The sequence below is a fragment of the Ambystoma mexicanum genome, chromosome 3q (genome assembly GCF_040938575.1).
Source record: "Ambystoma mexicanum isolate Mex_15411 chromosome 3q, UKY_AmexF1_1, whole genome shotgun sequence".
In the NCBI taxonomy this organism is placed as follows: Eukaryota; Metazoa; Chordata; class Amphibia; order Caudata; family Ambystomatidae; genus Ambystoma; species Ambystoma mexicanum.
In genome coordinates, this window is record NC_090926.1 from 145,910,690 (window position 1) to 145,931,944 (window position 21,255).

The window sequence follows — 21,255 nt, forward strand, 5'->3', positions numbered from 1 at the left end:
GCCATTTTGAAATCGCCAGATTGGTTACACCATGGAGGGATCCCAGAAACATTAAAATAATTGCTAGAACCGTTTGCAATCTGGAAATAACATGCCTGGAGGGATGGGTGATGTGCCCAGACGATCAAGGCTCATATGTAAAGCCAGTCTATTTCATCGCGGACAATAGGTCCAGGTCTTCCACGTGGGCCAAGGCAGTGGGGAGGGGGACATGTGGAGCAGTCGTTACTGCGTATGTGTACACATCCTTCTATATAAGAAATCGGGAATTGCAATCCAAAATTGTACATCATGTCTACTTCACATCACAAAGAGTTCGTACAGAGACAGCACTGCAAATGGAAAATGAGTCACGTGATGTAGTCATGTCTGAAGGTACAAACACTGCAGACTGCAGTTGAGAAAAAGCTGGAGAGCCCATCTTGTGCTAGTTGATGAACTCTCACGATTTCTAGTTCTTTAGGGGGGACAATCCTCTTTTCACCTTAAAAGCCGTTGCGAATAGGATTATTCATGCAATATTGTTTTCGGCCAGGAAGGCTATTATCATGGTCTGGAAGTCTAACCGAGGCCCTACCGTTAAGGGTAGGTTGGGAATAATATCACAGCTCTGTGTAGCCGAGAGGAATGGCCATACTAAAAGGCTGTTGCCCATATATGGTGGATTTATTTAAAGGACCCCAAATAAGATGCTGATGAGTAACATACTATGCAATGAGCCATGTTCATACGGGAGATGAGTCGAGGGCCAATGAAAGAGCGTGAGAACATGTGGAGACCATATTGGATACATACATTTCAGGAATCTTATTTATGAGAAAGTTTGAGATGTTGGGTTAAGACTGTGTAACAAGTTCTGAGAATGTAATGCGTTGTGCGCTCTCTTATCATTGTGTCACGATGATGTGCTCGCTCCACCTTTTACTGTCAGGGACAATTTAAGGATCTGGTTATGGGCTCTTTCGATAGGCCTTGGCCAAACCCTGCTTGTGGGAGGATGCACGGATCCTCACAGCTAGTGCATGCATTGGTTTATTCATGATCCAGGTGTCTTCAACCTTTGGCTCTCTAGATGTTTTGGACTACAACTCCCATCAGCCCTAGTCAGCAAAGTCAATGGTGGGTGATCATGAGAGTGGTAGTCCCAAACATCTGGAGAGCCACAGGTGGTCGACCCTGATGCTTATGTAAGAATAATATACAGCAAAAGTGTAAAAACACTGGCATGCATTATTTTAGAAATATTAATAAATAAGGGAGATATTTGGGGATTTATCCTGTGCGTGACTTCAAGAAGATAGTGCAGTTTAATGTAAACAAACTACCTGAGGTGATCTTGGATGATGTGAGGAAATGGGAGAAGCTGCAGCTAAATATTTGGGCACAAATGCCATTAAGTTGACTCTTCTACCCACGGTGTTATATGTAATACAGTATCTTCCGTTGAAGTTTAATAAGAATTTTCAGAAGATTGACAACGTTTTTCAGGAATTTATGTGGGGTGTTAATAAAAGACCAGGATTCCACGATTCATGCTAGAGCACAGTGTTAAAGAATAAGGGTTTGGATATCCGGACCTTGGTAAGTAAAACAAAACTTTTCTGCTTAAGAAATCTGCATATTATTTTATGCCAGATGAGCCCTTGCTTCCAATTAGGGTTGATATGGAGAAGGAGGTGATGTCTCCATATGCGTTGACCAATTTACATGCAATGGAAAAGGTGCCTAATGCTGGAAGGAGATTGCCTTGAATTACAGCTACCAAGAGAGCTCTTGTTAGTAGATAACCAGAATCTATGGATGCATTATGATGCATCGTTGTGGTATAATCCGGCGCCTTAAGTTGAGAATAGGCCATTATACTGGTGGAATTGGGTCTTGAAGGGTGTGTTGAGGATTAGTGATGTCTTGATAAATGAAGAAATAGAGAGGTTTGCTGTGTTCTGATGTAAATTACACTTGGGGAAGTGCAATTTGGGAAGATAAACAACTCTTAAATCTCTCCTGTCCCATAGGCTGGGCATGATGAACAATCCACTGGCTGACAGACAAGAGACTTGTTAAATATTTGACTCACTGCCTCGTATGTTCTCAGCTTTCCTTAATGTGATACCTGAACACTACATATTCTGAGTGTTGGAACAAGTTGCGAGAGGGGTGGGCAATGGAACTGAATTGTGATATTTCAATGGAAGACTGGGATTGTATGAGGAGGGCGGGATTCAAGGCAAAACAAGACTTGAAGCTCAGATTCATACAACAGAAGGTACTGGGACGTTTGTACTGGACACCGGTGCAAATTCATAGGCTTGGTTTACTATACAATAATATTTGCTGGGGTTGTGGAAAGGACAAGGGACCTTGCTACACACACTTTGGGAATTGTAAGGGTGTTGAAGAAGGAGACTGACACAAAGGTGGCATAATTTTGGTTATAGACTTATTTTAGAAAGTGGAAAAGAGGCCCTCGCTATCCTTAACTTCTAAGAGGGGTTTTCCTGCCTCAAAATTAATACTAAAAGAGTCTGTCAGGATGTCGGTCAAAGAATAAACCACCGTTTTGTTTCAAAACCTACTTCTATCCCTCAAACTCTAAAATTAAGAGGAAACTAACACAAAGGGCCTCATTACAAGATTGCCAGTATCCTGGAGGTAGAGCCACCAGGATACCAGCAAATGGAAATACCATTTCCGGCACTTGGTCTGGCGGCATTGCTGCCGGATTCCGAGTACTGGAATGATGATGTAAATCCCCATTCATGGAGTCCGGTAGGACTCCATGAGGGGATTTGCCATCATTACTGGCACAGCCGGTGCCAGTAATGACAGCTTTTTTTGCCGGTATGGTGCCTGGCTTACCTCCAGCTGGAGGTAACCCATGTGCCCCACTAGCAAACCCGAAGTCGAGCAGTCCGGTAAAGTGCCGGTATCCACGAATACCGGCACTTATTTACCGGACCACCCGACTCATAATGAGGCCCAAAGTTCCTCACTTAGGGAGAGTTGCTCTTTTCTCCTGTTTCTGAATTGTTGCTTAACCAAAATGTTCCCTCAAACATAAACACCAGGGGAAATGACTCCATTCCCCTGATTTGCAGGTTTCAAAATAGTTGTTACTCAATGTTTTCTCCAGGAGCGTGGTTCCCTTCTCCTGGCATGATTCTGCACGCGTTCCAGTAGAACCAGGGGGAATGACTCCCTCCCCCTGGTATGTCTTGATACAATGCACAACGTGCCTGCTGGGCCTAGAAACTCAAGCTACTCCTCACTGATGAAGCCCAACAAGGCTGAAACATACCTGGGGTTGCTTGTGGTCTCGTGCAGAAGGGGTATGACCTAGCAGTTCGGACTGGACTGCCTGATTTTCATATGGTCTTTCCCCTGCTTTAATGGTGTTGCAGGTGAAGAACAATGGTCAGGAGGGTTGCCAAGAGCAATGCCAGAGGTTAAGATTAATTCTAAACCTTTCAACCATCACCTCTTTGTATTGCTATAGTCACCCCGAGTGGGACGGGTATGCCCAGACGCGGGTCCCGTGCCTGCTGGGCCTAGAGCCCCAAGCTACTCTTCACTGATGAAGCCCAACTAGACTGAAACATGTCTGTGGATACTGTGGTCTCGTGAAGAAGGGTTATGACTTAGCAGTTTGCGCTGGACTGCCCCTTTTGGGGTGGGACCAAGTCTGATTTGCATATGGTCTTTCCCCTGCTCTAATGACTTGGCAGGTGAAGAACGATGGTCTGGAGGCTTTCCCAGAACAATGCCAAAGGTTAAGATTAATTCTAAACCTCCCAGCCATCGCCTCTTTGTATTGCCATAGTCACCCCGAGTGGGACGGATATGCCCAGATGCAGGTCCCGTGCCTGCTGGGCCTAGAGACCCAAGCTACTCTACACTGATGAATCCCAACAAGGCAGAAACATGTCTGGGGATGCTTGTGGACTCATGCAAAAGGGTTGTGACCTAGCAGTTTGGGCTGGACTGCCCCTTTTGAGGTGGGGCCATGCCTGATTTCCATATGGCCTTTCCACTGCTGGAATGGCTAGCCAGGTGAAGAACGATGTTCTGGAGGGTTGGCCATAGCAATGCCAGAGGTTAAGATTAATTCTTAACCTTCCAGCCATCGCCTCTTTGTATTGCTACAATGCACAACAAGGCCAAGGGGAATGACTCCCTTTGCCTGGCATCACCAACTTGACTTCTATTTCAGGACCAAGAGAATGCCTCCCTTCTCTTGGTCTCTTCCTAGGATCCTAGAAACGTCTCTTGTTACTAGTGGACCTACCTCTGTCACTGTGGTGAGGAAGACTTCCTCTCTGCTTTAATGTCTCTTCGTTGGGGTCCCAGATCCTTCTTCTGTCGCCAGTGGTTTCCACTTCACCACTGCTTGCGGCGGACAGATTCCCAGATCCTTCTCTGGTGGCCAGTGGATGCTTCTCCCCCAATGTGATTGTTGAGACGGTCCCAGACTCTTCCTTGGTGGACAGTGGGCTTATCTCTGCCACTGTCTTGAGGGTGACTTCCTTTGATACTTGCTTGGTTTTGCTTCAGGTCCCAGACCCTTACCTTACTTGTGTTCCAAACCTTTCGTTCTCCCCTTTTCGCTAGGCCCACCTGGTTCACTCTCCTGCCAAGTACTGCCATGAGGAAGATTGCTCATATCATCAAGTTCAGTAATTTGCACTCAGTATTTCCAATTTAGTCTCAAGCTTTATGCCCCTAAGGCGTTCCCTGCTTTACGCCCATTATCTGTTGACCTTTGCCCTTTGGATGATCTTCTTCATCTCAGTTGATGAAACTGACACGATGTTACAATAGCAGATGGTTGTGTGTCAGTCAGAGGGGTGTGTGTGAAATGGTGCTAGAGGTTTCAGGTAGGTTTCGGGTCAGATGTTGTGCCGTCTATCACCCCGGTGGCCATCCTTATCCCTGGTAGGGGAATCCCTCCCCATGAGGTCCTCCTTTATTAAACCACTTGTAGGGAGAATATTGGGTAGAGGCCTTACCTTTCTAGCCTCATGAGAAGGGGTTCCCCCCTGGGGAGAAGTGACGACAGCTAGTGAGTCATCAGAGAATGCACCTGAGGTCAAGGTTTCTGGGAGGATGTGTTGGACAGGCTGCATGTAATATTGGGAATAACCTTTCCCAGGTCTCTGGCTGAAGTAATTGTGTTACCTGAGAAGGACAGGTGCAATGTTGCATGTAGTAATGGGAAATGGATTGTTAGGGCTTTAATGATGGCAATGAAACAAATTTTGAAGGTCTGGAAGACTAGAAAAAAGCTGCAGGTAGAGGAGTGGCCGAGTGATCAGCAGGACTTTTCTGAATATGAGAAAGTTATGTTTCGGAGGTGAGAAAAGGAAGACCTGTATTTGGAGAAATGGGCGCCTTTTAATGAGCTGCATGGTTAATGCAGAAATCCTATGTTGTATTGTGCGTATGAAATAGATCGAGGACACCTTTTTCGTGTGCATGTGTGTTGATGTTAGTTATGTTTTTTGTTGCGCTGTGTTGGGGGATCGTACTTTGTGGTAATACGGATTGTCCTGGGGATATATTTTTTTAAATATTTTTCTTAGCACAATGCATTAGGTTAATCCTCAAGTGATATAATATATGTTCATTTCATGATCAGTTCCTATTTACTGTGGTTGTCTTGGTGTTTATTTGAAATATGAAAATAAACAATAAAACAGAATTATGAATAAACATCGTCCATATATAGTGTCAATGTTGAAGCATTGCCTTTCCAATGCAGCTCTCATGTAACATCAACACGTACACATCTGACAAGAAAACCCCAAACTACACAGAGGGTGAAGCTTCCACTTCTGCATTTTGCGCCTCTTGGCTTCATGCGGCTGTGAAACTTGTCTTTTTTATGCAGACCTGTGGTTGAGGTGGTCACTCTGTTCAGTTACCAACTGCCAGGAACTTTCCGTTTGTAGGAAGGTCCCCCTAGTAGTTCTGTTCTTTTTTACATGTTTGTCACTAGCCGTGCTAGAAATGGAAAACATGAAGTCTGGGAACCCACCCCCTGAGGAAGTAGGATGGGGTAAAAGTGGCCAGGGCTATGGGGGCGGGTTAGGGCAGAGTCATGGAAGGCGAGGGATGGGCTTGTAGAATGCGGAAAAAACAGGGCTAAAATAATATTCCATTTTATAGAGATGACTTGAGCATGCACAAATGACAAAATTAATTAGCCGGGCAATATATACATCGCAATACAAACATCTTGAGCAAAAAGAGTATGATCACAAATTAATTTTCATATTCTGTATGGATGGAAGTCTACACTTGTCACCATGCAAAGAAATGCGAGCCTAAACAAATTATGGGTTTTATTACTGTACTATCAGGATGACGCAATACAGGTAGCAGGAAATACATGATACAATCACCGGCTTGTAGACATTGTTTGACACAGCACGCAGCTTTATGCAACCCTCCCATTCGAATTTCCCAACATTCTCACATCTTGAGAGACAACAGCCTCTCTTCCTTACCCATTCACTGCTGTGGCTGCACGTTCATAACGTTAATTACACTTTAGTTTACTTAAAAGCACAACAAACAAAAAAGACAAATTGATGCAAAGCTCTTCTCAGCTTGGCATTTAGAGTCGGAGCGCCGCTCGGAAACAGCTGATCCCTGCTGCTGCAATGGTGCATGGTGGTGCGTGCACAGCCTTTTTGTTTCCCCAGATCTGTGAAAATATTTGTTGGATTCTGGATCCAGAGAAATGTGCCCCATTTCCTGCACTGCTCATATTAGTTAAGTTCAAGTTAAAATGTATTGTTTAATAAGAAGTTATTTAAGGAGGGTGGTTGTGACATTTGAATTCATTCATAGACACACTGTTTCAGCCATATACACCTTGTCACCCAAGTAGCGCCTTTCCCCATATGTTACCTGGATCGCCCCACCTCCGTACGCCGGCCACTGGTTTTGGCTGCGTAAGGGCGGCTTCAAAATCAGCATTTGTCATACCACTTCCTACCCAGAGCTCCCGGCAGCCGCTTGGAGAATCTTCACTGACCAATGAGTTCCTGCCAAAAAACAATCTCTTCCACCCCAGAGTGCAGTGCGACCCGGGGATCTGTGGAGAAACGTGCCCATCACTTGAGCGAGATAACCACATTCTGCAATTAACTTGAGCGTTTGGTTTGATCTAACATTCAAACCTAGCTCGTAAATTGAAGGAGAACTTCGTCCCCATCTTCTTGAATTGGTGGAGTTCACCTTTTCCTGTCACTCCCAGAAGCTCCTTTTTTACAGCTGTGGAGGAGAGTTTAACCCTTCCAAAAAGAACGTTGAAAAAAGAGCCACGGAATGTCATGTGTATCAAACTTGGAGTTCTATTTTGAGGCGGTAGGACTTTCTGTTGTGACTCTCCTCATATTGGGTGTAGCGTGAATGTGTAACGTAAAAAACGACTGAGCAGATCAGCAGACGCGCACGCCACAACAGGAAGTGATCCCCCCAAAAAGGGAAGTCCTGGTTTAATAAGGGAGTTCGCACCCAGCTAGAGGCTCTAAGCTCTTCTTTAACAGGATGCTCAATCTTCCCGATGGCCCCAACAGGAAGAAACAAGCGGCGGAAGAGATTGTGGGAGCAACCAGATCCTGGTCAGGGAACAGATTGGGCATTCATGTTTCATTGAGTAAAGGAGTGAGGTAGTCCAGAAGCTGAGGCTCTGGAATCCAGAGTCAGCACACGCAGAGAAGGTGATCACACCCCAGGACGTGCATGCTGAGCCCTACCTTCGTTGAACACCCGGTCCACGTTGAGTCCGTAGGTGGCACACGTCTCGTAGTACATGCAGCGCTTCATGTCCCCGCACAGGGCCCTGGCCCGGGCATCATCAACCACCCTTTTGTTGTTGGAGTTGATTTTGTCTGCAAGATGAAGGGAAACGCCTGTCATACCAAAGGCATTCTGGGAGACAAAAGTAGCACAGCCTATTACTTCTCTCCGCTTTACCAAATACACAAACACGCCGCAGCACTCCATTATTCACAGATCACCTATTTTGCTCTCCAAATAGTGGCACAATTACTTCACACCAATAGCTACTGGGCACCCCTCTTACCCCTTCTAGATCTCTAAAGCCTAGTCTCTTGATTTTAAAAGTCTCTGTTTAAAAGGTTTTGGCCGTGTAGGTGCAAAGCACCATTTTCCACACCAATGGGCTTGATGCATAACCCATCAATGCGGAAATGCAGGTTTGTGGCAGAGGGGAAGGTGGCGGACTCTGGAACGCTGGTCCGGTCACTTTTAAAGCATTTTTGTACCGAGGCGTCCCCCAGGAAGACTTACTTGTATGGTGGTCTGCCTCCATGCAACGGGTCCATGTGTTAATATCCCCACAAAAATATCGCCATGCAAAAATATCGCCATATTTTTGTGGCGATATTAAGCCAGGGAACCTGCGGGGGACACCCCTGCAACCCCCACATTTTTTTAAAGGGAGCGGGGGACACCCCTGCAACCCCGGTCCCATTTACCCCATAAATTATCCCCACCAATAATATTGCCTATGGCCTTACCCCACAACCATATATATGGCGATATAATTGGTGGGGATAACATTACCTGATACCCATGCAACTCCCTTGCATGCAGGACCAAGTGCCAAAATGTAAATATGTACCCCTGCGATATGGGCAATAAATGACACCCCCCTGTAGGATATCAGTAAAGGGTGGTGTCCCCAATGGATATTGACTACATCAGCTGGTGCGCTGGCGCCTTGGGGTAAATAAACAGAGGCAGCTTCTTCCACTTAAATCCACGCCTCCACCTCCCACTTATAAATGCAACACAGGAGGTTGGTAGATAACCCATTCCACTATAGAAACGGAATATGACTGAACACACTCACTCCAAATAAATTCCTCCACGTGTTGTTAATCAACCAACAAAATGCCCGAAGAGACACAGTAAATGTGCACCACAAAACTATCTACATGGATCCTTCATATTACTTATTTCACCATAGTTTTGCAGGGGAAAAGGCCCTCAGAACAGCCAGCCTTCCCGAGTTATCCTGAAGCTGATTGGGTTCTGGGAGGACAGTGGACCATGCAGTTTCTGGACTACATTCTAGAACGACCCCGAAAATCAAATGTAAGCACGTATCCCACGAGTAAAGATAAATATGGTCCCCTTTATGGATGACTTCCTTCGTTTGAGGCCTCCCTGTGACAACACAGCTCCAAAAAACATTAGAAACGCGCCCAGCAGTGAGCTCTCTTTATTGCCTTGCTTGCCAAGCACCAGAGAGGCATCTCTTAAGGGTGCCAGAGAGCGCTAACCGGCCAAACCCCACTCAGCAAGATAGAGCACGCCTAGAAAATGCTCCCCATGGTGTGTCATCCCCGTACTAGGCGTGACACCGTCCTCCTGTAAAACACTGCTGAGGGGGAACCACTCAGAGCCAGGAGATATGGCATAGTATCAGGGGATAGCAAACATTTGCAGGAAGGTGCTATCGCGGTGCCATCGCAGTGCTATGCCGGCGCACAGTTACAGCACAAGTAGCCTACCAGAATCACGTACCAGCCGGGATGCCGTCCTCCTGTAAAACACTCCTGGGAAGGAACCACTTAAGCCAGGAGATATGGCACGGTATCAGTGGTCAGCAAACCTTTTCAAGAAAGGCCTATCAGGTGCTATAGCAGTGCTATGCCGGCACACAGTCACAGTACAGGGAGTATACCAGAACATGAGAAGGCGCTCCAGAAGATATCGCGCAAACGCGCAAGGCCAGCTTCATAAACCAAGTGCCTAGGACCACACTAAAAGAGTGCTTCGATGGTGCTTAAGTACAAGAAATACTACCCCAAACATTAAAGCACCCAATTGGCACTCAACTAAGCTGAGGACCTGCTGAGGCACACACAGTGAAACACTACATCTCAGGGACATAGGGGTAAGGCCCTAATCTCCCAACTTCACTATATTCGAGCACTGGCCATGAATGCAACGAAAGGGAAGCCTGCTGGTGACTGAAACCACAAAATGGCCATAGGACAAAAACATATGGGATGGAAACCAACTTGGAAGACCTCACTGTCCCTATTCTTTGAATGTAACCCCTCCTCTGACAACTGCCAGTCAGTAATGTCTGTAAACTCATTGACACCAGGTATCAAAACATGCCATTGGTTATGCCCCAGACGGATCCTGTGGTATTCTCTGTCTTCAAAGGATTTTCTGATTGCCAGTAAGTCGTAATACATAAATGCAGATCCACTTTACATCTGCAATGTAAATGCAAAAATGCAAACAAATGCAGATCCTCTTTATATCTGCAATGTAAATGGGTATACATGCAGATCCACTTTACATCTACAATGTAAATGCATACAAATGCAGATCCTTTTTATTTCTGCAATATAAATGCATAAACATTAGGATCCTCTTCATATCTGTAATATAAATGCATATATATGCAGATAAATGTGGATCCTCATTATATCTGCAATTTGCATTTGCATTCTGTTGGGCATTTTACCCCCATGAAGGAGGAAGGACCCCAGGAGTTTTGAAATGAAAGGTTCTAGTCTTAGGACATTGCAATTGATCCCCTTACCGGGATATTGTTACTGCCAAATTCCAATCACCAACTCCAACCTCAGTTTTTCAGACAAATTCCTGCCACCATTAACTGTCACAGAGAATTGCTCTCTTGGATGTTAATCTTCATAGGGTCCTCCCAAGTGGCATAATATCAACAATGCAGCACTGCCCACTGCAGGGAGGAATGCCTCATAGCAGGTCCAACCTCTGTCCAATAGGAAATGGCAATATCAATGATGCCACTGCTCCACCATGTAAAGGAGGGAGATAAACCCTATGCCTACCAGCAGCAGAAACCATAAAACACAGAGGTAAGCAAACAGAAATGATATTTAGTTATCCTGTACTGTCCCCATTCCAAGTCTCATTCTGACCCAACCATTAGCTGGGCCTTAATCCACAGGACTTTTATCAATAACGACTAATACTCAGCTCTTCCCTCAAAGCAACCTGCCAACCTCACAGCAGAGGTGCCCTCACATAACAAATGGATGCGCCCAGCAGGCAGGGCATGAGACAAGGGGAACAGAGACCTCTGTGTTTCATCATTAGGCGCCTACTAATGCCCTACGAATGCTCTTGTGCACGCCACCAAGAATTAGATCGAGATGTTCACAATGAAAAGCCGTGGTGAACTTCCACACTAAAAGAATGCAAAACACTGCTGTCTGAAGTGTTATCGTTTTATAAACAATGCAGCTTGCTGCTGTCCATGTGTCATCGCTTTGTGAATAGGGTGCTGCCATTGTTAGTGTCATATTGTTCACACCCACTTGTTGTCCTCAATAATGTCATTCCATTTTTAAAGAAACTGTGCAGCCCTCAATGGTGTGACCCCTTTGTTAACACGCTGGGCTGTCCTTAGTTGTCTCATCTCATTGTTAACCAACGTCAATGTCCTAAAACGTTTAATTTCATATTAACATGGTCATGCTCTGGACAAGGTCGTCTCATTGATAACACAATGTGATGTCCTCAGTAGTGTCTTTACCGTCAATGATGTAATATTATTGTTAACACGCTCTGATGTCCCCAATTATGTCATCTCATTGTTAACATGGGCTGCTCTCCTTGAGTCACTTCACTTTGAACATACTGTACTACCCCCAATGGTTACATCTCACTATTAACACACTGGGCAGCCCTCAATATGTCGTCTCATCACTACCACGTTGTTCTGCCTGCAATGGTATTCTATTGTAGGTTTGTTGGCCAGGAAGAGACAGTGACCCAGACTACTTAATGTAAGTTTACTGGTCCGCAGGTAGACATCAGGTAAGTGACATAAGTAGGTATCCAGACAGTAAGGCACTGGCACATCCACAACTTCAATCTCCACGATGTAACTGTCACACTGAGTAATTCGACCATCCACACAGGGAGTGTGCGCTCCCCTGGATTTGTTTGGGTTTTCTGATATATGAAAATGAAAGATGGGAGACCAACATCTGAGAAAGGAGTGCAGCGATTCTGCGCCCATTTCATCTGCTTCCCACACCAAACACATAGTCACCTGTACTCTGGGAAGACACACCCTACAGACGCTGTCTTCCCATGTGATAATCACATGGAATGTGACAGCCCTGGGTACATCAAAGCGTTCCAAGAAGGGGGAAAGCACACCTTCCTCTAGCCATGAGCAGCATCATTAAAATATCAAAGTCTCCATGGATCTGCATTCCTTTGTTCTCCAGCTGGTGGCCGTGCATACTAATGAGAAATAATTGAGGCAAGCCTGCTGAGTGGGCTTGGTTGCCGGAGAGACAACAGGGAGGCAAGAATACCATCCCTTTGGTGTGCAATGTGTCAACTTGAAGCTAGTTCCCGCCCCGCTGTATGAAAAGTAGCAAAATGCATGCCTGGGTCCACTATCTACCGTAGGCAAACCCCTGCAGAGTTGACCCCTTTCAGAGGGGAGATGTATGTGGTTTGGGGGAGACAGGAAGTCTGCTCTCAGAACATGCTTCAAGGGAAAACCTGCGCTTTAATCAAGAGTCACAGAAGGCTCAGTTAACCAGAGAGACACTTTGATCTATAACAGACAGGAAGATGAGTGGGACGTAGGTATATGCTGTCCTCCAGTTGTCTGCACTGTTACAGAGCGCTCTGGTCCTGGTCTCATGCTTAACAGAAGATTGTTGGTGGGGACCCAGGATTGGATCATTAAGGTGGGCCTAGCCTACATCAATCACTGAGGCCCATTTGGCTTTAAAAGAGGGCTGAACCCCTCACTTAGCAGATCATCTGAGTAAGAAGAAGGACTCATTTGGACCCGAGCTGAAGATACAGTCTACCTTACATCTTCCACCAGTGAAGGAAGGCCAGGAATTCCAAGGGGGAAGCAAGATCCCACCCCACACATCTCCCAGGGACAGAGGGAGATACCAGACTCAGAGGACCCATCCAGCAGCTCCAGAACCAGTACCCAGCCAGCACACAGCATGCCCTGTGAGGTTCTGACAGCAAGCTTCCTAGGTGGGAAATGCCAGAGAGTTTCTGGACAAAGAACAAGGCTGTTGCCTGCTAACACCCTCCTGAGCTTTGGGCCATCCACCTTGAAAGGACACGAGCCCTGCGAAGAAGCTAGGAGGAGTGCTACACAAGCATCATCCAGCGTTCCTCTTTTTAAGGACAATTTTTTGAGTCCTCGAACTGCATCCAGCTGCACTGCTGACTGTTGTCATAAGAAAGATTTGCACCAACTCTCTTCCACCGCTAATATTCCACCAACTACGCACACAAAACATGCAACGCCGAAATTCGCCACAGACAACACACCTATACCAGATTACCCGACAGCCACAGGTTCAACTCCCGCACAGAAATCAATGTGTGGCCACCACGCAAACCCAATGAAAGAACCACAAAAGAGGCAAGGACAAAAGGTGGACCCACAACTGCAGCCAGCTGGAACCCTGCTGAGCATCTCCAGGGAAACCAAATAAAAAACAACAGTGCAGCATAGAACATAAAATACAAAACAGATCAAACCTAAAGCGCAGCAACAACTGACACACTGTGCAAACCCCTTGGATAACACAAGAGGCATCAAAACTATTGAGCAACCCCTGCAGCGCCTCTCTGCAAAACTGGTAAGCAGCAGAGCACAGACCCCAACTACAACCATTATCCCAAACTAACTACTTACAGGCAAAACGCCCTCTGATGCCAGTAAACGCAATATCTCACTGCATTCTGAAACAAATGAAAACTAAAACTCTGAACACAAACAGCATTTTTAAATGACAAACCTTTGACAAACATCAACCCCTGCCAGCCCTACTAACCTACCAAAGGGTCCCTGTGGGCCACAACAGAAAGCAAACCCCCAGTTAATATGACATACCCCCAAACACAACACCCTAAATTATTCCTCACCTGTAACACTGAGATCATTTAGCTGCATGTAGAACTTCCAAAGATCCGGGTCCAATTTCTTGACAATGCCAACAAATCTATTACAGGACGGACAAATATTACCCCCATGTGGAGCCGCTGTTGTGCAAACCGAGGAACAAAAGGGGGTATGGTCTCCCGGTGCACAATGTTACCAGCAAACTTATAATTTCATTATGGATTGTTATTAATAAGAAAGTGGCTATAACCAAGTTAGCCTAAAACTTGAATAAGCCCCGTCCCAGCCCTGAAAGTTCAATTAACAGAGTAGACCCTCATTAATTAACTTGCACTCAGCTAGACTGCTATATATGGACCATTCCAGATGTGTTAGAACAGGTAAGCGGTTAACGTAGCGGCCGCTATTTATTTACTGTATTTTCAGATATTTTCTGACAAATTAATCTTCAACAGACATTGATTCAGACAAGTAAATACACAGAGAGATACACAGATTGCATACTTGAGTGCATTCTCGGACAATTGACATACAAATATACATACAGTACAGAGCAACTTCTGTATTAAATATACATGGTATACAGAAGAATTCATAACCAAACTGTTAGTATATACATGAACCTGTATCAAAATCAACAACTCACAAATTAAGAGCCAAGTGTGGTCAGACCAAGGTGTGTGTATTTCTGACTATCGTGAGTTGCATCATTGGCTTACAACCAGTTTAAACAAATTGTTCTGGATACAGGAGCGACCACTACATGGTCGCAGTAGGTGAGTAAAGACCAATCCAAGGTCAATGTTGGAACATAACTTCCTGATGGCGTGGTATGGACTGCAAGGGGAGTGCTGGTCCAAGGACGTTTCGGCAGGCAGTAGATGCTGCCTTCTTCTGGGCCTAAGCATGTGTCTCTACAAAGAAGAGAGCACAGAGAGTTAAAATTGAGGGGTAGCTTGCCATGTAAAGGAAGAACAGGACTGGGAAAATAATTAAAGGGGTTCAATAGAGAGACAAACATATATTGCACAGGCATATTCCAATTATACTTATGCCTACGTTGGCCTTGGGTTAACTACTGTTGTGCATACCACATACTCCTGCAAGGCTTGGCCCTCATTAGACCTCCGACATCAGCACATTCCCTCTTTCCCCTCACCGCTAACACAGAAATACCTTCCTTGTGGCAAACGACGAACCTCTGTGCACGATACGGTCTCCATCCTCTCTTCCACCAGCAAACCCGGCGACAGACCATTCAACGCCCTTGTCTGTACAAGCACTCCTCCGCGGTGTCACCCGAACGCCGCCACCGTTATTTTAGGCATCCTTGACCCGCAACCAACAACTCTGCTCGATGCTCACCATAACTGTAGCGTGTCACCTAACAAGAACGCTGGCAGTGTGCATCCGTTAACGCACCGACCGACGTCAACATTGTGACTCCACCCTCTGGCCCAGCAACATCTCCTGTGTCATGCGGGTCCATAGCACTCACTCCCAGCTCGCGTAGAGGTGTACCCTTCATCACAGCCGTAAAGTCTTTCAAACGCACTGCAGTGGTCCCTGGACACTCTGTTGCCGCAGTTGAGGGCGCTGCTGACAATGCAGCTACTCCCATGGTGGTGCACTGGTGCTGTGAGCACTATTCAACCAGACACTCATGTCTTTGTGTGAGCCGCCAAGCCATGGGCAAGAGAACATAATCTTGCACTCACGTATGCCACAGAGTAGCTGCCACACTTCTGCCAGCTGCAACTGAGTCTGTGTGGCCCACTCTCCTTGGCTCCCAGCCGCTCATGCACCATCTGGTGCCCTTGTAGCCGTGACGCACCAGCAGTCTTCTGGCTTATTGGTTCTGGTTCCCGACTCAGCCTGCCATTCCCCAGGGACCACCACACGCAGCGTGGCAAGGTCCCTGCCTCCAGCTGGGCCCTCTGCATGGATGACAGTCCTGGAGGTCATAGACTGTCCCTTGCTGCTCCCTCCGCGACAGCTCCAACACCTGGCTCCTGCTCACATTTGAAAATCAGCTTGTTGCCAAAATGTTGTGGGTTCGTTATCCAGGAAGACACAGTGGCCCTGGCTACTTAAGGTAAGTTTATTGGTCTGCAGGTAGACATCAGGTAAGTGACATAAGTAGGGATCCAGACAGTAAAACACTGGCACATCCACACCTTCCAGCTCCAAGATGTAAATGCCACACATAGAACCCCCAAGAACCCCCCCACACAGAGCATTATGTAATGACCTAGCTACATTCCAAAGCACATCACAGCATTCCACAAGCATAGTACTTGCACCTCTAGACCAAGACTACTACATATTCCCTCATTTGTAACACAGTGCTACAAGCAATGTGTGATCTTATGTTCACAGCCTGTGCTTAGCTTTATGTGTTGTCTCATTGTCAACACAATGTGTTTGCCCCAATGCATCGCATTGTTAACACGATATGTTTACCTCAATGCACCATCTCATTGTTAACACCCCCTAACCCCCGCCCGGGTACCACGTTGTTTGAACGTGCATTCTCAAGCAGCCTTCACCCAACAATCGCCAATCTCACTCCATTCTAAATTACATTTTTTTAAAGCCCAGAAATGTATGCACAAGGCCAGAAATAGCTAAAAAAGAATTACCCTTGGAACATCAAAGCAACAATAATCAGTTTGTAAGCCCACATCTACACCCGGTGTGCGGTCCAATTCCTTTTGGATTCATTTGTATCCATGCTGTGGAAAGCAATGGCCACAAATGGTCCACATTCAGGCTGTCCAGGATTGGTGGCGCCAGTTTCCCAGTTATGGCAGAGAAACTTTGGAACGCCCTCCCCCCATGCCCTGAGAGTTGAACAATCGTACTAGGCTTTCCGGAACCTTTTGAAAACCCGGCTCTTCATGGAGCGCAGCACCTGAGCTGTTCTCCCCCAACAATGTTTCTGTCCATGTCATAACCATGCCTGAGTGACATGAACTGCAACTGCTCCACGGTGCCTTTGGGCTTAGTGTGCTTTATAAATGAAAAAATAAATAAATGAGGGCCATGAAAAAAAATGGCCAACACTTGCACAAATGTGAGACATTGAAGGTGGGGGTGAGCAAGGCCCTCGCCAGGCTGCCAGGATTCCTTTGGCTCTTTTTGTGAGGGGTCATGGACGTAGATACACACTCTGAATGGCCCGTAACCACAATTGGCCCTCATGACATTTTAGCAGGTGTTACAAATGTATTGTTGACATTTATTTGATTTTCAGAGGACATTTTGAATTCTATAATGATTTAAGCAGCCTCCGGTCTCCAATACATCTATCACAAGCAGCACTTTGGAATGCATGGATTACCAAACAGGATAATGTGTTGTAATCAAAATCGTCACCATGCTGCCCCCCCCACGCCCCCTCCGCAAAGAGGTCTTTGTTAATCCCTAATCGAGGTGATGATCTGCATCGCACGACCTCTTTACAACAAACAGTGACTTTGACATTAAAGGGGCTTTGGAGGGAAGGGGCCAGGGACGCGAGGAGCTTGAGGAGTCAGGAATAAAGTGATACATTGGAAAAGGGGTTAATATACGTGCTCAACCCTTCCCAGTCCCCTTTAGACACCCTCCAAAATGTGACTGCATTATTGACACCCTGCACTACTTTCACACACTGCACCGTCATGAATAGAGTCGCCTCATTACTACACTCTGTTGTGTGTAATGGTCTAGTTCTCTTATCAACACACTGTGCAGCCCTTTAAGATGCCACCTCGCTGCTCCCAGTAATGTCCTCTCAGACAATAATCAGGGCAGCCCAGGGCAGGAGACTGCACGCCATAAGGTTTACCACATACAAAGAAATCACCCACAAAAAACGGGAAAATGAGGTTACATCACACAACTCTGAAATATTCACACACTGCCTTCTGCGCCAGAGAGTCTAATTGCAGAGAACTTGTGCATAGCAAAGAGCGAGAAAGGTGCCGGCTGGGGTGAACTACTGGCAGCTACTGCAAGTTAGCCCGATAAGACTCTCGCAGCGCAGGCACCCTGCGGCCACTGGCATGAGAATTCGAGAACATGATCAAGCTGAGAGAGACTATGTGGGGCACCACAATACCATCTGCTAAAAGTAGACATGGAGAACCCGAAGCAGTGGCACAGGACAACACCACACACCAGGGAAGAAAGATAAATGTACTGATGGCCTACTGAAGAGACCTCCGAGGAATGAGATGGGAGCTTAGCACCGTATTTAAAGCTAGCTCTACGGCCTATTTCTGCTACAATTATTGCAGCAAAGAAATCTTATTTTGCTTTGAAAATTGAAACATCATTGGGTCAAACTAAAACTCTATTTGCAGTGGATAAGTCCTTGTTCTCTTTGGCAAATTGCTCTCCCACAGCTAAACCGACTCCGAAAAATTGAGAATATTCGCCCTAACATCACTGTGAATACTATACTGGCTGCTAGTGTTCCGGTCTCCGGTAACACTTCTGCAGACACAGTGATTGACATCCCAGGCTGGTCTTCCTTTCCCTTCTTCACTGAGGAATCAGTTCTGAGGGCCCTTCTCCAGATTAAATTGAGTGCTCCTTCGGATGAGGTCCCACTAAGAGTTTTGAAGGAGATCACAACTGACCTTATAGGGGTGATTACGGAGGCCATTAACATCTCCTGTCAAACAGGGTTTATCCCTCCTGAGTTAAAGGTTGCAACAGTTATTCCACTCTTAAAAAAGCTCTCGCTGGATCCCTCCATACCGGCTAATTTCCGGCCTATATCTCTTCTACCTGCCTTTATGAAACTTCTGGAAGCACTTGTTTCTCCGTTTCTGTCCTCCTTTCTTGAGTCGTCTGACTGTCTTGACCCAGCTCAGTCTGGCTTCCAGGCAGGCAGGGGCACCGAGAGCGTTGTGATTTCTGTACAGGACGACATGGCTAGGTTGGTGGATGTGGGAGGTGATATTATTAGATCTTTCAGCGGCTTTCGACACAATCGACCATCCTACCCTGATATCCCACCTGGTTCAAGTCGTTATATCTGGTCAAGTCCTAGCCTGGTTCTCCTCTTTTCTTAGGGATAGATCCCAATCTCTCCTGCTGTCTCCCTATCTTTCTAAATCCTCTGGTCTCACCTGTGGTGTCCCTCAAGGTTCCGCTCTGTCACCCATTCTCTTTAACATATACATCTGGGCCTTAGTGTGCCTCATCTGATCCTTCGGCGTCAGGTGCGATTCATACGCCAACGACACCCAGATCCTGATCCGGCTAGATCTTGATCGAACTGAGATGTTGTCATGCCTTTATATTTGCCTGGCGGCCATGGGGGAATGGATTGGCCTTAATTGGCTAAAGCTGAATGGGACAAAACTGAGGTGCTGGTGGTGGGTTCCCCTCCGGACCCTTCAATTTGGATTTCAACCTTCTGGCCCTCTTCTCTGGGCTCTCTTCCTTTGCCTGCAGTGAAGGTAAATAATCTGGGAGTTATCATGACAGCCACTTTTTCGAGGGAAGCTCAGATATCATCTGTCTGCCAGACTGGGTTTTTCCATTTGAAAATCCTTTGACAAATCCTACATCTTATACTACCCGCCTTGCAGCCACCAGTTGTGTCCGCAACGGTTGCCAGTCGATTGGATTATTGCAATTCTTCGTATCTTGCGCAGCCTATGGGGCTGATCCATTGACTACAGCGCCCCTTTGCAGCCTGGGTAGCGACTGGATCACCATATGGTGTCCACATCTCTCCAGTCCTACGCCGTCTATATTGGCTGCCAGTGCCCCAACGTACTGAATTTAAGGCACTTTGTATTGTGCATCGGGCGCTTCACGGTCTGGGAGCAGAATATTAGGCGCTCTTTGAGGTCTGAGTCAGCTGGTCTGCTCTGTGTGCCATCATTTCGCTGTTCCCGACTGGGTGGACGTGCCTTTTCTGTGGCAGCAGCTCAGCTGTGGAACAAGCTCTCAGCTGAAATGAAAAAGATCCATAACCATCTGGCCATTAGGAAGGCCTTAAAAACACTTTTTTTTGTTAAGAAAGGGTGGATGATGGCTGATGGATGCCTGTTAGCCTTTGGCTCTCTATCTAGCGCCATGATGCCTCTGGGGACGACCATGCGCTTTACAAGAAGCCATAACATAACATAACCTGTTGGCATGAAGGTGTCAGGCTTGTGCTGCTTGTGCTGATCGTAACGACGGCTGCAAGCACGCCTACACACACCACACACACTCCAAATTAGGCCATCTTTGCGACCCTTGGGTTCAAAGAGGAGAACTTTACATAAACGAGAGAGATTACTAAGGATGAACCTGACCCCAGTGTGTCCTGTCTTAGGGACGAGGCCCATCGCCAACATTGCAGGCCACCCTATACAACATCCCGATTACCACCTTGTGCCGGGTGCCTGGGAAGGCGGCGGCCCACTACTGCTCACCATCACGCTTATCTGTACTTATTCATAGCTGTGTTTTGTTGAGGGCCACATGTCGCCTTGCAGCCTCTTCAGGGCACTGATCCTCCAGGGAAACTCCGTACCAAGGGGAGAGATCGTGGGTCGGGAACTAAGCATTGAAAACACAAGCGTCAAGGAGTCATAGAAAATGAAGGACACGATTGAACGTTTCATGCACTAGAGCCCTTGGACTGCACCTGCCTTCCACTGGGAGCGGTGAGCTATGAGGAAAGATATGAGTTTAAGGCAAACGACTTCAACAACTTGATCAAAAAGGCAAAAGAACAGCAGAGAATAATAATAAAGGATTAGTATGGCAGGTGGAAGGGGACCCTGTAGGGTGTGACACAGTCGTGATGGCGAGACGTCACTGTTATGCACATAGGATTGACAAACACAGAGCGGTTCTGCCAGGTGGAGCAGACATTCCCAATCAAACTGTTCTTCAAGTCAGATCAAACTGCTCAAAAAAATAGTGTTTGGATACAATTGTTCAAATCAAATGTCTTTCATTTCGACTGGTGCGGCAACCCCTGAAACATAACCACAAATGGGATGGGGCAGAAAGCATAGGAAGGACCAAGTCGCAAGACCAAAAGGACAGGGGGGGTTGAGGGTAGCAGAACTAAGAGGCCCCCTGCAGACTGGGAATGAAGGACATGGCTAGGGGTGGCAGAGCTAAGAGGGCCCCTGCAGACTGGGGAATGAAGGACAGGGCTGGGGGTAGCAGAGCTAAAAGAAGCACTGCAGACAGGGAAATGAAGGACAGGGCTGGGGGTGGCAGGGCTAAAAGAAGCACTGCAGAGTGGGAAATGATGGGCAGGGTTGGGGGTAGCAGAGCTAAAAGAAGCACTGCAGACAGGGAAATGAAGC

General features: G+C 46.6%; 1 protein-coding gene across 3 annotated transcripts in view; it reads right to left on the reverse strand.

Annotated features, from left to right (window-relative positions):
* The window catches only part of AGAP2 (ArfGAP with GTPase domain, ankyrin repeat and PH domain 2), a 1,175,901-nt gene that overhangs the window by 261,283 nt on the left and 893,363 nt on the right, over positions 1–21,255 (reverse strand). For all 3 annotated transcript variants that reach the window (XM_069653347.1, XM_069653346.1, XM_069653345.1), the window contains exon 6: positions 7,764–7,898. In XM_069653347.1, coding sequence (XP_069509448.1) covers positions 7,764–7,898 — 135 coding nt within the window. The remainder of the gene's footprint in view (positions 1–7,763; positions 7,899–21,255) is intronic.